This window comes from Zootoca vivipara, chromosome 6 (assembly GCF_965207765.1).
Source record: "Zootoca vivipara chromosome 6, rZooViv2.hap1.1, whole genome shotgun sequence".
Classification (NCBI taxonomy): Eukaryota; Metazoa; Chordata; class Lepidosauria; order Squamata; family Lacertidae; genus Zootoca; species Zootoca vivipara.
In genome coordinates, this window is record NC_142589.1 from 91,200,246 (window position 1) to 91,217,290 (window position 17,045).

General features: G+C 48.6%; 1 protein-coding gene across 3 annotated transcripts in view; it reads left to right on the plus strand.

Annotated features, from left to right (window-relative positions):
• The window catches only part of LOC118086037 (mast cell protease 2-like), a 76,587-nt gene extending 63,341 nt beyond the window's left edge, over positions 1–13,246 (plus strand). For all 3 annotated transcript variants that reach the window (XM_088673023.1, XM_088673024.1, XM_088673025.1), the window contains exons 4-7: positions 5,955–6,105; positions 7,585–7,735; positions 9,163–9,414; positions 11,742–13,246. In XM_088673023.1, the coding sequence (XP_088529149.1) occupies positions 5,955–6,105; positions 7,585–7,735; positions 9,163–9,414; positions 11,742–11,876 (689 nt within the window). In that variant the 3' untranslated portion in view covers positions 11,877–13,246. The remainder of the gene's footprint in view (positions 1–5,954; positions 6,106–7,584; positions 7,736–9,162; positions 9,415–11,741) is intronic.
• Positions 13,247–17,045: the final 3,799 nt, after the last annotated feature.

Genomic DNA, 17,045 nt, shown 5'->3' on the forward strand with positions numbered 1-17,045 from the left:
CCTCTTTTTGTGGTTGGTTTAGCTGCAGAAAGGTGTATGAACATGAGGCGATGCAAGTTGATCAGGCCAATGGTCTGCTTAAAACATCATTCTGCTCACAAAGTCACCAACCAGGTGATTCTGCAGGGTTAGCCGAAGATATTTCTGGCCCCCAGGGTGACCCACAAAATGGCACTTCTCCCAGCTAGGGAAGAAGGAAGATCTCCTATTTGCCAAGAGTCCGCTGTTGAGGCAACACGGGCAGGAGCTGTAAAAGAGAGGGCAGACCTAAGCTCCAAGGGGCACATCATGGCCATCCCTGCCACTATGGCAGGCTGGCAGCTACTTCACCCGACGCCACTCAGGGCATTGGAACAACCATGTTGGGGATTCCTGGCTGGTGGGGAGCCTGAACACCTCCTCACCGGCTGGGGGGAAAATTGAATTCAAGCTGACCGCCAAACTTACCAAAGGCAAGTGAGCTCAGTGGGTGCTTCCCTTGGGTTGTCTCCTCGGGTATAAAAAGAGGCTGAAGATCGAGAAGTGCCAAGGAAGGAAGAATAACAGTGGAAGATCACGCCAAAGAAGAGCCGAAGTTCAGAGTCCGGGATGGGGGGGGGGTTTCCTCACTAGCCCTGAATCAACACGTTTATCTTTTATCTCAAGCCACACGACAGGACCCCCCACCCCACCCATGGATGGCAATTGGATAGCAAGATGGTTGTTCCAGTTTGGTTCCCTTGGGGCCAGATGAGACTGGGGAAAGGAGAAGCAGAATGAGCCCTTGGTGCATGTCAAAATGCAGAGGTGGTGAAGGTGCTCTTGGGTGTGTGTGCGAAGATTGGGGTGCTGCCTTGCTGCACACAAAGCACCTCTCCCCAACCCATGGAAAGGCGTCCTGCAGAATCTAAATCTGGACACAGGAATCCAAGCCACCTGCCCTTCCCTTTGGAGGTGGGTTGGCAAGGACGGCCATTGTTGCCACCTGTGCGCAGGGAGGGGGCAGAGTCACCTTGCAGAGAATGGGTTGCATACATGAGATTCAGCCCATGATGTTTCCATCCAAATGGCCTGCACTACGTGGTGCTGACAAAGCCAAGGTTGCATCTTTGATCCCGGTGTGGGGCAGTTGCCTTGCAGGGGGTTGGACCACTAGATGATCTGCAGGTTCCCTTCCAGCTCTATGATTCTGTGATTCTATAAGTCATGACCTGTTGAGTACCTTGAATTGGGCCTGGAAACCTGGGATTGGAAAGGCTGCCCAGCTCACGGAAGCTGGAGAGGAACAACATCCGGAGAGCAGAAGGAGAAATGGGATGATGGTGGTCATAACAGTGTGAAGCGTTTGTTCACTTGCCATGCTTGTAGCGCTTGTGTTGCTGCCCCTTGTGGAATTCAGCAGGTAACAGGATGGGGAGGAAACTGGGAGGTGCTGCCTCTCTGCCTGAGCTTGGATATGGCACGATTGTTGGTCTCCCGGATTTCTCTCCCACCCGTTGCAAAGGACAGCAGCCACCAGTGGAACAGCCCAAATCTCCAATATGCGGAGAGAGTTGTTATTTTTCAGAAGAACCCTGCTTTGCATGCAGAAGATCCTAGGTTCAATTGCTCTAGTTAGAAAAGGGCATGGTCAGCGATGGATGATGCCCTTTGTGACTGGCAAGGAGGAATGTGGAAAGATTCAGCACAAAGCAGATATGCCTTCTTCATGCAGTGCATATGTAAACTCTGGAACTCGCTCCAAGTCTCCCAATATTAATATTTGCCGCATGTCCAGATACACACACCCAAACACACCAAAGTAAGAGGAAAATAATTAGACAAGACATAAAAGAAAGGAAGAACAAGGAAACAGTGGGGTCACTTAGAGGAGAAGATGGTGAAATGCAAACAGGGGACAGAGAAAGGGCAGAACTCCTCAACGCCTTCTTTACCTCAGTCTTCTCCAAAAAAGAAAACAATGCCCGACCTGAATAATATGGAGCAGATGATTCAGCAGGGGAAACACAGCCCAGAATAAGTAAGGAGGTAGTACAAGAATACTTGGCTAGTTTAGATGTATTCAAGTCTCCAGGGCCAGATGAACTATATTAAAAGAACTGGCAGAGGTGATTTCAGAACCACTGGCAATAATCTTTGAAAATTCCTGGAGAACAGGCGAAGTTCCAGCAGACTGGAGGAGGGCAAATGTTGTCCCTATTTTCAAAAAGGGGGAAAGAGAGGACCCAAACAATTACCGCCCAGTCAGCCTGACATCAATACCAGGAAAGATTCTAGAGCAGATCAATAAGCAAACGGTCTGTGAGCACCTAGAAAGAAACTCTGTGATCACTAAAAGTCAGCATGGGTTTCTGAAAAATAAGTCATGTCAGACTAATCTGATCTCATTTTTTGACAGAATTACAAGCCTGGTAGATGAAGGGAACGCTGTGGATGTAGCCTATCTTGATTTCAGCAAGGCCTTTGACAAGGTGCCCCATGATATTCTTGTAAAGAAGTTGGTAAAATGCGGGCTAGACAATGCTACCATTCAGTGGATTTGTAACTGGCTTACTGACCAAACCCAAAGGGTGCTCATCAATGGCTCCTCCTCATCCTGGAGAGTAGTGACTAGTGGGGTGCCACAGGGTTCTGTCTTGGGCCCAGTCTTATTCAACATCTTTATCAATGACGTGGATGATGGGCTTGAGGGCATCCTGAGCAAGTTTGCAGATGACACCAAATTGGGAGCGGTGGCTAATACTCAAGAGGACAGGATCACACTTCAAAATGACCTTAACAGTTTAGACAACTGGGCCAAAGCAAACAAGATTAATTTTAACAAGGAGAAATGTAAGGTACTACACTTGGGCAAAAAAAAAAAATGAAAGGCACAAATACAGGATGGGTGGCACCTGGCTTGAGAGCAGTACATGTGAAAAGGATCTAGGAGTCTTGGTAGACCACAGACTTGACATGAGTCAGCAGTGTGATGCAGCAGCTAAAAAAGCCAATGCAATTCTGGGCTGCATCAATAGGAGTATAGCATCTAGATCTAGGGAAGTAATAATACCACTGTATTCTGCTCTGGTCAGACCTCACCAGGAGTACTGTGTCCAGTTCTGGGCACCAGAGTTCAAGAAGGATACTGACAAGCTGGAACGTAAGAGGGCAACCAAAATGGTCAAAGGCCTGGAAACGATGCCTTATGAGGAACAGCTTAGGGAGCTGGGTATGTTTAGCCTGGAGAAGAGAAGGTTAAGGGGTGATATGATAGCCATGTTCAAATATATGAAAGGATGTCATATGGAGGAGGGAGAAAGATTGTTTTCTGCTGCTCCAGAGAAGCGGACACAGAGCAATGGATTCAAACTACAAGAAAGAAGATTCCACCTAAACATTAGGAAGAACTTCCTGACAGTAAGAGCTGTTTGACAGTGGAATTTGCTGCCAAGAAGTGTGGTGGAGTCTCCTTCTTTGGAGGTCTTTAAGCAGAGGCTTGACGGGCATATGCCAAGAATGCTTTGGTGGTGTTTCCTGCTTGGCAGGGGGTTGGACTGGATGGCCCTTGTGGTCTCTTCCAACTCTATGATTCTATGGGGTAAGCCACCTTCGTGCCACAGCTGGGGCATGAAAGAGGCAAAAAGATTTTCCAGTCTGTTTGGAAACTGTTAAGAGGTGATGGTGGTTCTCTTTGCCCCTTTCAACCAAGCGGCCACAGAGACCATTAGGAATCCATTGTCCTGTTGGAAAGAAAGGCAGTATACAAATTCAATAAAGTAATCATAATCATAATATTATAATAGTAACAGGCACTTGAGATTTCCAAAGCTGGTCTCTGGTTTTGTTTTAATAATACATTGTCTTCGTTACTCTGATTTCATAAACATTTGCTTATGTTGTAGAAAATACCCCCCCCTCAATCTTTGTACATATGGAATATAGGTCCACACAGTTTCACAAGCACCCCCTCTTCACGTAGCCCTCATTTCTTTCATTCATATGGCCCCCCGTAAATAAGGGCTGCCCGAAATCTCACCCCTCTGGAGAAACGCGCTCCCACACTTTGTATGGGTTGACCGGATGAGTTTACTTTGACAGCTCCACTGGCACATCTGATGCGCCTACTCCATCAATGGGTAGACTGGATGAATCTACTTTGACAGCTTAAAGGTAAAGGGGCCCCTGACCATCAGGTCCAGTCTTGTCCGACTCTGGGGTTGCAGCGCTCATCTCGCTCTATAGGCTGAGGGAGCCGTGTTTGTCCGCAGACAGCTTCCAGGTCATGTGGCCACCATGACAAAGCTGCTTCTGGCAAACCAGAGCAGCGCACGGAAAAGCCGTTTACCTTCCCACCGGAGCAGTACCAATTTATCTACTTGCACTTTGATGTGCTTTTGAACTGCTAGGTTGGCAGGAGCTGGGACCGAGCAACAGGAGCTCACCCCGTTGCAGGGATTCAAACCACCGACCTTCTGATCAGCAAGCCCTAGACTCTGTGGTTTTACTACGTTCCAATTCATGGTTGTTGCCAAATAATGTTTCTAGCAATTGCATGATGAACATCACAGCGTTATTGCAAGGACTCTTTTATACTCACCTCATGTGTTGATTAAATGTTAAAAAAATGTTTTTGAAACTGACTGTAACCCAAAGTGTTTAAACGTGTTTAAACCATTGTTGATGAAGAAAAACGTTTTTCTTTGGTGACACTTATACTTATAAAGAATCAGCCATAACTCAGATCTGTTTTATTCCATGTTTTATTATACTCTGTACATTAAACTGTATCAAAGGGGGAATCCTGGGAGGAGAAGCGGCCATAATCTGGTAAGCAAGACAGCCTCCTCAGGAATAAGGAAATTCCACTTCCAACTGTGCCAGACAGCCGACCATCTTCTATACAATGGATTTTCCTCCCAGTGTGGATTCGGATCAGCTCCAAGTCAATGGACAACCATCACCCCTTGATGACTGTGAAACTTCTCTTTAACCTGTGGAATGTAGAAGGGAGGGGGTGAGAGGGAGCCAGAAGTACCTGGCCAGGTGCTCAAATTTCTACCTCTGGGCCCCTCCTTCTTGTGATGTATTAATGATGTATTAGTGACATGTTAGTGATGTATCGTTAGGGGGTGTATCGGGGTGGTGGGGAGCACATAAAAAGGGAAGACCCCTTTGTTCGGGGTCTCCATCTTGCTTCACCTTGTTGCAGGTGGGGCCCTGTTGCAACAGTATTTTTCTTTAATAAAGACCAAGCCTACTGGCTGCTGTTTTGCTCTGATATTCTTGGCTGGAGTCTTGTTTTGTCCAAGGGAGCCCTCAGATTTTCCGTTAACAGTTAAAACGTCTCCAATTCTGGGATCACTCCATTTCTCATTTTTTCCAATCTCCCCATCTGACTATCTGATTGCTGTTCGTGGTGGTATCAGCCACGTGGCTAGTGAGACATTAAGCCTGCCTATCAGATCTCAAGTCTAGACTGTGGCTTATTGGGGAAGGTGGAGTCCAGAGAGTGGTGGTCATAAAAGCCATGGGGTCAAGAGGTTGAAGAGTTAAGCACCGGGCATCTCCCTCCTTGGCAAGCATCAAGATGTGGGGACTCCGCCAGGCTCTTCTGCTGCTGCTGCTGTCCTCAGCCCAAACAGGTGAGCAAAACCCACCAACTCATGAGCCAATTTCTACTACTCTTTGGGGCCATGCCAGCCTCATTCCTTCAGGTATACTGGGATGGGGCTGTTTAGGGCTCTCAAAGTCAGCACCAACCTTTTGGATGGTGCTCAGGAACAACAACACTCTACAACAGGCATAGGCAAACTCAGCCCTCCAGATGTTTTGGGAATACAATCCCCATCATGCCTGACCACGGGTCCTGTTAGCTAGGGATCATGGGAGTTGTAGGCCAAAAACATATGGAGGGCCGAGTTTGCCTATGCCTGCTCTAGGATTTGTAAGCAGCAACAGCAGTAGCAGTTTATCGCTGCATATGCTTCTTGCAGATCCACTGCGGAGGCAGAGGCCTTGCTGGAATGAAGCCACGCCTCACTCCAGACCCTACATGGCTGCCTTGCTGAATTACCGTAACAAGACCATCTGTGGCGGATTCCTCGTGGGATGCCAGTGGGTCATGACTTCTGCGCGCTGCAAAATGTAAGTATCCCCAAGGGTGCCCTCTTTTTTAGGAGTGGTGATCATCCCTCGTAAAGCTATTTGCTAGAAGGGAGCAGGGCAGGGGCAGGAAAGCATCATTGCTCAGTCTAGTCAAGGTGCATGGGATCCATTTCAACCTGTTACCTCTGAGGATGTGGACAGGCTGCTTGGACAAGGAAAACCAACCCCCTATCTCCTTGATCCTTGCCCATCCTGGCTCATAAAAGCGAGCCGGCCAGGGCTGGGCAATGGGCTATGCGGGGTGGTGAATGCCTCCTTTTGTGAGGGAGTCTCCGCAGACCAGCTGTAAGAAAATGGTTGTTAAACCACTTCCTAAAAAATCTAAAGGACCAGGTATGCAGCCTGGGGGTCATTTTGGACTCACAGCTGTCCATGGAGGCATAGGGCAATTCTGTGCCTAGGCAGCTGTCTATCAGCTCCTTCTGGTACTCTGGCTGAGACCCTACTTGCCCACAGACTGTCTCACCAGAGTGGTGCATGCTCTGGTCATCTCCTGCTAGGACTACTGCAATGCGCTCTTCATGGGGCTACCTTTGAAGGTGACTCGGAAACTACAACTAATCCAGAATGCGGCAGCTAGACTGGTGGCTGGGAGTGGCTGCCAGGACCATACAACACTGGTCCCAAAATATCTACATTGGCTCTCAGTATGCTTCCGAGCACAATTGGTGCTGGCTTCTAAAGCCCTAAATGGTCTAGGCCAGGGGTAGGCAACCTAAGACCTGTGGGAGGGATGTGGCCCAATCGCCTTCTCAATCCGGCCCGCGGACGGTCCGGGAATCAGCATGTTTTTACATGAGTAGAATGTGTGCTTTTATTTAAAATGCATCTTTGGGTTATTTGTGGTGCATAGGAATTGTTCATGTTTTTTTTTTCCAAAATATAGTCCGGCCCACCACATGGTCTAAGGGAGGGTGGACCGACCCATGGCTGAAAAAGGTTGCTGACCCCTGGTCTAGGCCCTGTATCCCTGAAGGAGCGTCTCCACTCCCATCATTCAACCCAGACACTTAAATCCAACTCCGAGGGTCTTCTGGAGGTTACCTCACTGAGCGAAGTGAAGTTACAGGGGATCAGGCATAGGGCCTTCTTGGTAGTGATGCCCTCCCTGTGGAATGCCATCCCATCAGATGTCAAAGAAATAGATAAAGTTATGACCTTCTGTAAACATCTGAAGGCAGCCCTGTGTAGGGAAATTTTGAATGTCTGGTGTTCTGCTGTGTTTTTGTATATTCTGTTGGAAGTCTCCCAGAGTGCCTGGGGCAACCCAGTCTGATTGGTGGGGTTTATATACAACAACAACAACAACAACAACAACAACAACAACAACAACAACAACAACAACAACAACAACTTGTTATTATTAAGGGCCATGGGTTGGAGGCTGGTCTTTTGCACAGGGACTGGGAGAGAATTGATTCTTGCGATCACTGACCCTGACTGTTGCTTTGTTTCCAGTTCCAGGTTTAATACGGTTGTTGTCCTGGGAGCACATGACCCCTGGGCCAATGAATCTGCCCAAGAACACTACCTAGTGGACCAAGCCTACCAGCATGAAAATTATATGTTTCAGAATAACACCTTTTCAAATGATATCCTTCTGCTCAAGGTACCTCACCCCAAGCATTTTTCTCACTCTGCAAGCACCCCTGAGGGCAGCGATCCTGAAGGCAGAAGGAGCCAAATGTCTCCTTCCATCCCCATGTGTGAAATATAATGGACTCATTCAGCTGAATCCAGCTCTTTGGTCATTAGTATCATTGAATGATATTGAATGATATCATGGGTGCCCCATGATATTCTAGTAAAGAAGCTGGTAAAATGCGGGCTAGACAATGCTACCATTCAGTGGATTTGTAACTGGCTTACTGACCGAACCCAAAGGGTGCTCATCAATGGCTCCTCCTCATCCTGGAGAGTAGTGACTAGTGGGGTGCCACAAGGTTCTGCCTTGGGCCCAGTCTTGTTCAACATCTTTATCAATGACTTGGATGATGGGCTTGAGGGCATCCTGAGCAAGTTTGCAGACGACACCAAATTGGGAGGGGTGGCTAATACCCCAGAGGACAGGATCACACTTCAAAATGACCTGATTAGATTAGACAACTGGGCCAAAGCAAACAAGATGAATTTTAACAGGGGAAAATGTAAAGTACTACACTTGGGCAAAAAAAAAAATGAAAAGCACAAATACAGGATGGGAGACACCTGGCTTGAGAGCAGTACATGTGAAAAGGATCTAGGAGTCTTGGTAGACCACATGAGTCTACATGAGTCAGCAGTGTGATGCAGCAGCTAAAAAAGCCAATGCAATTCTGGGCTGCATCAATAGGAGTATAGCATCTAGATCAAGGGAAGTAATAGTACCACTGTATTCTGCTCTGGTCAGACCTCACCTGGAGTACTGTGTCCAGTTCTGGGCACCACAGTTCAAGAAGGATACTGACAAGCTGGAACGTAAGAGGGCAACCAAAATGGTCAAAGGCCTGGAAACAATGCCTTATGAGGAACGGCTTAGGGAGCTGGGTATGTTTAGCCTGGAGAAGACAAGGTTAAGGGGTGATCTGATAACCATGTTCAAATATATAAAAGGATGTCATATAGAGGAGGGAGAAAGATTGGTTTCTGCTGCTCCAGAGAAGCGGACACGGAGCAATGGATTCAAACTACAAGAAAGAAGATTCCACCTAAACATTAGGAAGAACTTCCTGACAGTAAGAGCTGTTTGGCAGTGGAATTTGCTACCAAGGAGTGTGGTGGAGTCTCCTTCTTTGGAGGTCTTTAAACAGAGGCTTGACAGGCATATGTCAGGAATGCTTTGATAGTGTTTCCTGCTTGGCAGGGGGTTGGACTGGATGGCCCTTGTGGTCTCTTCCAACTCTATGATTCTATGAATTATTATCACTATTTATTATACTTTATTATTATGAATGCAGTTCTGCATTCATAATAACCTGCATTCATAAAGGTTTCAAGGGGTTCCTATTGCAATGCTAAGGCGCTCATTTCTGCCTCATCTCCCTCTCCTTTCCCCAGCTGCTGTCAAAGGTTCGTCTGAGTAAAAACATTCAACCCCTGCCATTGCCAACATCTAGCCGTGACCTCTCTGAGGGGACACCCTGCAGTGTGGCCGGCTGGAGCCCGTTTCAGGATGATTGCAAATTTATGCTCTATGCGGCCAACGCCAGCATCTACGACCGAAGCAAGTGCCAGAAGTTCTATCCCAAGATCGATTATGGAAAGATCTGCGCAGGCAAACGTGAAGACATCTCTCAGTTATTTAACCAGGTAAGACTCAGCAGAAACAGCAGGCGATAAGACCAGAGGCAGGGGAGCAGGCGCACCTTCTCCTGTTATTGGACGGGATCCGCGGCATGGAAAAGGGAAAATAGGAAGCCACTGTGGGAACAGGTGGAGGAAAATACGTAGAATGTGTATGTGTGTGTGTGTGCATGGAAAATTAATAATAAATAGAAACCTAGGAAGCTAGCTTTCCCTTCCCTCGCCCAAGGAGAAGCATAGGAATAGCTCAGCAATGCCTACTCTGGCAAACAGCAGCAGTCATTCTCAGCCCTACTTGGGGATGCCATTGGGACATTCTGCATGCCAAGGAAGTGCTCTACCTCTGAGCTCTGGTTTTAACCAAATAAAGATTCCAGTCCTCATGGTTTTGAATGATTAGCTCAGCATTGTCTGGGTTTTGGACAGGGTTCTCTCCCGCTCAGCCACAGCTGCAGATGCTGCCAAGGCCTGGTGGGGGAACCCTAAGCTGGAGCCAAGCGAGGAAAGGGGATAATCCTCTTGTCCAGCAAAATGGACATGGGCAGAGGCCAGTCATTTATGCTTGGCCTGAACAAGCCAGGGGCTCCCTAGGCAGATGGGGATTGCTGCTCTTCATTTCTGTGCCTCAGGGCTGAGCCTCCAAGAGTTGAATGCCCCCCATCACAGATGATAGAATCATAGAAATGTAGAGTTGGAAGGGACCCCTGAGGGCCGGGGAGGTCCGCTCCCCCACCATGCAGGAATCTTTTCGCCCAACGTGGGGCTGGAACCCCAAACCCTGATGTTAAGGGTCTCCTGCTCTACTGACTGAGCTATCCCAAGGTTATTTGGGGTTTTAGGCAGGCCCTGGGAAAGGAACAGCACCATATCTAATAATTGCGTTCTGTCTTGGGCCCAGTCTTATTCAACATCTTTATCAATGACTTGGATGATGGGCTTGAGGGCATCCTGATCAAGTTTGCAGATGACACCAAATTGGGAGGGGTGGCTGATACCCCAGAGGACAGGATCACACTTCAGAATGACCTTAACAGATTAGATAACTGGGCCAAAGCAAACAAGATGAATTTTAACAAGGAGAAATGTAAGGTACTACACTTGGGCAAAAAAGATTAAAGGCACAAATACAGGATGGGAGACACCTGGCTTGAGAGCAGTACATGTGAAAAGGATCTAGGAGTCTTGGTAGACCACATGAGTCTACATGAGTCAGCAGTGTGATGCAGCAGCTAAAAAAGCCAATGCAATTAAGGGCTGCATCAATAGGAGCATAGCATCTAGATCAAGGGAAGTAATAATACCACTGTATTCTGCTCTGGTCAGACCTCACCTGGAGTACTGTGTCCAGTTCTGGGCACCACAGTTCAAGAAGGATACTGACGAGCTGGAACGTGTCCAGAAGAGGGCAACCAAAATGGTCAAAGGCCTGGAAACAATGCCTTATGAGGAACGGCTTAGGGAGCTGGGTATGTTTAGCCTGGAGAAGAGAAGGTTAAGGGGTGATATGATAGCCATGTTCAAATATATGAAATGATGTCATATGGAGGAGGGAGAAGGATTGTTTTCTGCTGCTGCAGAGAAGCGGACACGGAGCAATGGATTCAAACTACGGTACAAGAAAGAAGATTCCACCTAAACATTAGGAAGAACTTCCTGACAGTAAGAGCTGTTCGGCAGTGGAATTTGCTACCAAGGAGTGTGGTGGAGTCTCCTTCTTTGGAGGTCTTTAAGCAGAGGCTTGACAGCCATCTGTCAGGAATGCTTTGATGGTGTTTCCTGCTTGGCAGGGGGTTGGACTGGATGGCCCTTGTGGTCTCTTCCAACTCTATGATTCTATTATTCTATTCTATGATTCTATGTCAGTGTGTCTACTCTGAGTAGGAGTAGCATGGAATACAATCCTGGGCCTGGTTCAAACTTGGTAGGCCATCTCAGCTGAACTGTATGTCCAAAACCGATACGTTGCTGCCTAGAGAAAGGCGACTCTCGGGAAACACATACATGCCAATCGCTAGCCACACAGCTCCCCAGGTGACCTGGGGCCTAGTAACTACCTCTCAACCTGGCCTACCTCACAGGGTTGTTTTCTGGATAACATGGTGTCTTGAACTCCTCACAGGAGAAGGAAGCCTATAAATGCAATAAATATGTATTCAGAGAAAACTATGAAGCGATGTACGAAAGTGGGGAGCCGAGTTTAAATATTGGGTAAAATTCAAAACAGAGAGAAACAGGAATTGGCAGGTGTGCCAATATTGTCGCCGTTCAAGGCCTACCTTGAGGTGGATCCAAATCTTCCCCCACCTGCCATCTTTGTTTCCTTCCTTCCACAGGGGGAGATGGGTGATCCTTTGGTGTGCAATGGCGTAGCGCATGGAATCCTCTCCTACAGAAACCCCTGCCCTCCTGCCGTTTACACTCGTATTGCCGAGTATATTCCTTGGATCGAGGAAACCATGGCCAAGTGAAGAGAAGAAGGAAGAGCAGCGACAGCCTCGTTCTTCTTTTTTCTTTCAATGCTTCTGCTTGCTACATAAGCTGTTTGGCTTGAATCCTGCAACCACATGCACACTGACACCCCCCCCCCAGCTGCAAAAAGTACCAGGTGTTTCGTACACGATTAGGTTTCCACAAGTTCCTTCAGTCCCTCCCCATCCCCTTCAAGAAAACCGCTTGCCTCCTCCTTTCCCTGACCGTGTTCCCCATCACTCCTCTTTCCCCAACCTCCACTGCTTCTCTTTTAGAACTATTCTGCCCCTTCTCTCTCCCTGTTCCCATACGGCTGGAACAATCTCTCATAGTGCCATACACCTCTGACTCCCTGAAGCGACTCCTCCTGTCCTACCTGGTTTCTTCTAATGCAGGGAAAGGGGACCTCTGGCCTTCTCGATGCTGCTGAAATACAACTCTAGTTATCCCTGGCCATTGGCCATGTTTGCTGCAGCTGATCGGAGTCCAGCAAACTTTGGAAGACCAAAGGTCCCCCACCGTTGTCCAAATGTCTGGACTGACCAAAGTTCCACAGATATCCCCCTTGTCCTCTGGATCAGGGGAGGCAAACCTGTCACCTTCCAGATGTTTTTGGACCCCAACTCCCATCAGCCCCAGACAACATGGCCAATACGGGGCAATTGGAGTTGATATCCATCAACATCTGGATGGCCAAAAGATTAACCACACCTCACTTCAGATGATTCCACCTTCCTCCATCCTCCCTCTTCAGCCTGGTATAGATTTGGACACTGCCTTCTGGGACCACGGAGGGCAAGGACTGTGGGAATTTCTCACCCCGTTCAAAAGGAGGCATTTCATTTCAACCCTAGGGGACTTCCTCTGTGCATTTCCACGATGTCCAACACACTGGTCTGAGCTCTAGGATTCCTAGACAATCATATAAAAGACCTTGGCACCAAAATGCATTTTAAAGGGGGGCGGCGGTTAAAAGTTACCAGTTTACCATTTCACATGCCAAACTCCTCCAGGCTAATGGTTGGGGTGATGTACCAGAGGGACAGAGGGAAAATTAAATTCAGTTCAAAGGTAAGATTGAACCTCCCTCATTCGCACTTTCTGGAATAAGATCCGAAACACAGCCATCCTTTCAAATTCGCCCATTTCTGAATTTTGCAATTCGGCTCTCCAGGCAAGTCTAGTGCACATAATTGCAGATACTGGGATGAGGTGTGTCTATCAGTGTGCATAGCAGTGAAAGGAGCCTGCCCCAAACGCCTTATTTTAGGGGAAATTGCTTTGCAAAGATGTGCTCGTTTGGCAAACTTGCATGCAACTCTGTATCTCAAGAGTAATTCACAATAAACTGCTAATGCATCCACACAAATGTGTGTGTGTGTGTGTGTGTGTGTGTTTTAATTGCAAGCTGATGTGTATATGTGGTGTTTGGAACCGAAAACGAGAAACTGGGAGACACACCGACGAACAGATTCACCCCTCCCTAGTTGTGGGGAGGGTAGGGTTTGAAATCAGGAGCTTTATATGATCCAAATGTGTTTTGTTTTGTTTTTTAATTTCAAGCTGACGTGTATATGTGGTGTATTGAACTGAAGAGTGGGAAAACGAGAAACTGGGAGGCACTCCGACGAACAGATTCACCCCTCCCTAGCTGTGGAATAATAATAATAATAATAATAATAATAATAATAATAATAATAATAATAATAATAATTTATTTATACCCCGCCCATCTGGCCGGGTTCCCCCAGCCACTCTGGGCGGCTTCCAACAAAACACTAAAATACAGAAATCCATCAAACATTAAAAGCTTCCCTAAACAGGGCTGCCTTGAGATGCCTTCTAAAGGTCTGGTAATTGTTGTTCTCTTTGACCTCTGGTGGGAGGACATTCCACAGGGTGGGTGCCACTACCGAGAAGGCCCTCTGCCTGGTTCCCTGTAACTTGGCTTCTCGTAGCGAGGGAACCGCCAGAAGGCCCTCGGAGCTGGACCTCAGTGTCCGGGCAGAACGATGGGGGTGGAGACGCTCCTTCAGGTATACCGGACCGAGGCCGTTTAGGGCTTTAATGGTCAACACCAACACTTTGAATTGTGCTCGGAAACGTACTGGGAGCCAATGTAGGTATTTCAGGACCGGTGTTATGTGGTCTCGGCGGCCGCTCCCAGTCACCAGTCTAGCTGCCGCATTCTGGATTAGTTGTAGTTTCCGGGTCACCTTCAAAGGTAGCCCCACGTACAGCACATTGCAGTAGTCCAAGCGAGAGATAACTAGAGCATGCACCACTCTGGAGAGACAGTCAGTGGGCAGGTAGGGACTCAGCCTGCGTACCAGATGGAGCTGATAAACAGCTGCCCTGGACACAGAGTTGACCTGTGCCTCCATGGACAGCTGTGAGTCTAAAATGACTCCCAGGCTGCGCACCTGGTCTTTCAGGACCAGGGAGTCCTCCACACCCGCCCGCCTCCTGTCCCCCACAAACAGTACTTCTGTCTTGTCAGGATTCAATCTCAATCTGTTAGCCGCCATCCATCCTCCAACCACCTCCAGGCACTCACACAGGACCTTCACCGCCTTCACTGGTTCTGATTTGAAAGAGAGGTAGAGCTGGATATCATCCGCATACTGATGGACACCCAGCCCAAACCCCCTGATGATCTCTCCCAGCGGCTGCATATAGATGTTTAAAAGCATGGGTGAGAGAACAGAACCCTGAGGCACCCCACAAGTGAGAGCCCAGGGGTCCGAACACTCATCCCCACCACCACCACTTTCTGAACACGGCCTAGGAGGAAGGAGCGGAACCACTGCATGACAGTGCCCCCAGCTCCCAAGCCCTCTAGATGGTCCAGAAGGATGTTATGGCCAATGGTGTCAAAAGCCGCCGAGAGATCCAGCAGAACAAGGAAACAGCTCTCACCTTTGTCCCTAGCCCGCCGGAGATCATCGACCAGTGCGACCAAGGCAGTTTCAGTCCCATGATGAGGCCTGAATCCTGACTGGAAGGGTGTGCCTGGAGTTGTTCAGCAACCACTCGCTCAATCACCTTGCCCAAGAATGGTAGATTTGAGACTGGGCAATAGTTGGCCATATTGGCCGGATCTAAAGATGTTTTTTTAAGAAGCGGTTTAATAACCGCCTCTTTCAGCGGGTCTGGGAAGGCTCCCTCATGGAGAGAAGCATTTACCAACCCGCGAAGCCCATCACCCAGCCCTTCCCGGCTAGCTTTTATAAGCCAGGACGGGCAAGGATCAAGGAGACAGGTGGTTGGTTTCACTCGTCCAAGCAGCCTGTCCACATCCTCGGAGGTAACAGATTGAAATTGATTCCACAAAACTTGACTAGACAGGACTTGACTAGCCCCGGCCCTGCTCCCACGGTGGAGTCTACCTCTTCCCGAATCCGAGCGACTTTATCTGCAAAAAACTTTGCAAAATCATTGCAGGAGATCATGTGGCCCGTACTGGAGCAGGTGGTTCCACTAAATTGCGAACCACCTGGAAGAGTCTCCTGCTGCTGTTTTCTGCAGATGCGATGGAGACGGTGAAGAAGGTCCTCTTCGCCGTCACCATTGCCACTTGGTAGGCTCGAAGTTGAGCTCTAGCCCATGTCCGGTCTGATTCAAAATGAGTTTTCCGCCACCAGCGCTCTAGCCTTCTCAACGACTGTTTCATCGCCCTCAGCGCCGGGGAAAACCACGGGGCTGTCCGGGCTCCATGCAATCTGAGAGGGCGCTTCGGAGCCAGACAGTCAATAGCGCTGGTTAACTCCGCATTCCAGCGGGCCACCAGGGAATCAGCTGAAAGGCCATCAACATGGGATAAAACATCCCCTACCACTCTCTGGAAGCCAATTGGATCCATTAAGTAGCGGGGGCGGACCATCCGAATCGGTCCCACCTCCTGCAGAGGGGAAGGGTTGCGGAGAAGTCCAGTTGCACCAGAAAGTGATCTGACCATGGCACTTCTTTTGTTTCGCTTTTACTTAATGTCAGATCACCAACATCCATAGAGGTAAACACCAGGTCCTAGGCATGTCCGCGGCTATGAGTTGGGCCAGACTTATTCAGGGACAGCCCCATGGTGGCCATGCTTTCCACGAAGTCCCGAGCAGCTCCTTGTAAGGTCGTGTCGGCATGGATGTTAAAATCCCCTAAGACAACCAAGCTAGGTGTCTCCAGGAGCATATCCGACACGACCTGAAGCAGCTCAGGCAGGGAATCCTTGGTGCAGCGAGGAGGTCGGTACACCAAAAGGAATCTTGTACTGCCCCTATTGCCCAACTTCCAGAACATGCACTCAGAAAACTCAGTCTTACCAATAGGACGCCTGGTGCAAACTAATGACTTCCTAAAAATCACTGCAACCCCCCCTCCCCGCCCAGATGGCCTGGGTTGCTGTGCATAAGAGAAACCTGGTGGGCAAGCAGCGCCAAGAACGGGCCCATCGGCTTCCTCCAACCAGGTCTCTGTCACACATGCCAAGTCAAATCCTCCATCCACAATCAGGTCGTGGATGGCAGTGGTCTTATTCATCATCGACCTGGCATTGCACAGCAGCACCTTCAGGTCATGTGGGTATCCCTTGCTGATTCCAATATCCGTCCGGTCAGGACCAGACCCGGAGGCAGGGATAGTCCTCAGACAATGACTAAGTCTGCCTCCTCGGTAATGACATGGTCTGGTCTTAGCGTAGCTCCTGGTCTTAGCATAGCTCCTGATTTGTGGAGAGGGTTTGAAATCAGAAGCTTTTTGTGATCCAAGTCAAACATCAAGAGATCCCCACCAATCTGTCTCCTCTTCTGCATGTAGTGCTGGGGCTCTACCACCAAGTTAAAGTCCCTCTCCCCAAATCAGAGATTTGGCCTCTTTCAGTGCTGGCTTCTCGCTTTTGTTCCCTGGTTTGGGCCAAGGAGCAGGAAGCCCACAAGAGGCTGTCAGAATTTCCATATCCTTAACTCATCAGCCCCTTGAACCCGTAGCGTTTTTTGGCCCCACCTTCCCCAGCAAGCCACAGTCTAGACATGAAATCTGATAGGCAGATTACAACACATTTATCTTTTCTCTCCAGCCACGTGACAGACCTCACCGATTGATGGCAAACGGATAGCAAATGGATAACAAAACCCATTGATAGCAATCGGATAGCAAAACGATTTCTGCAGTTTGGT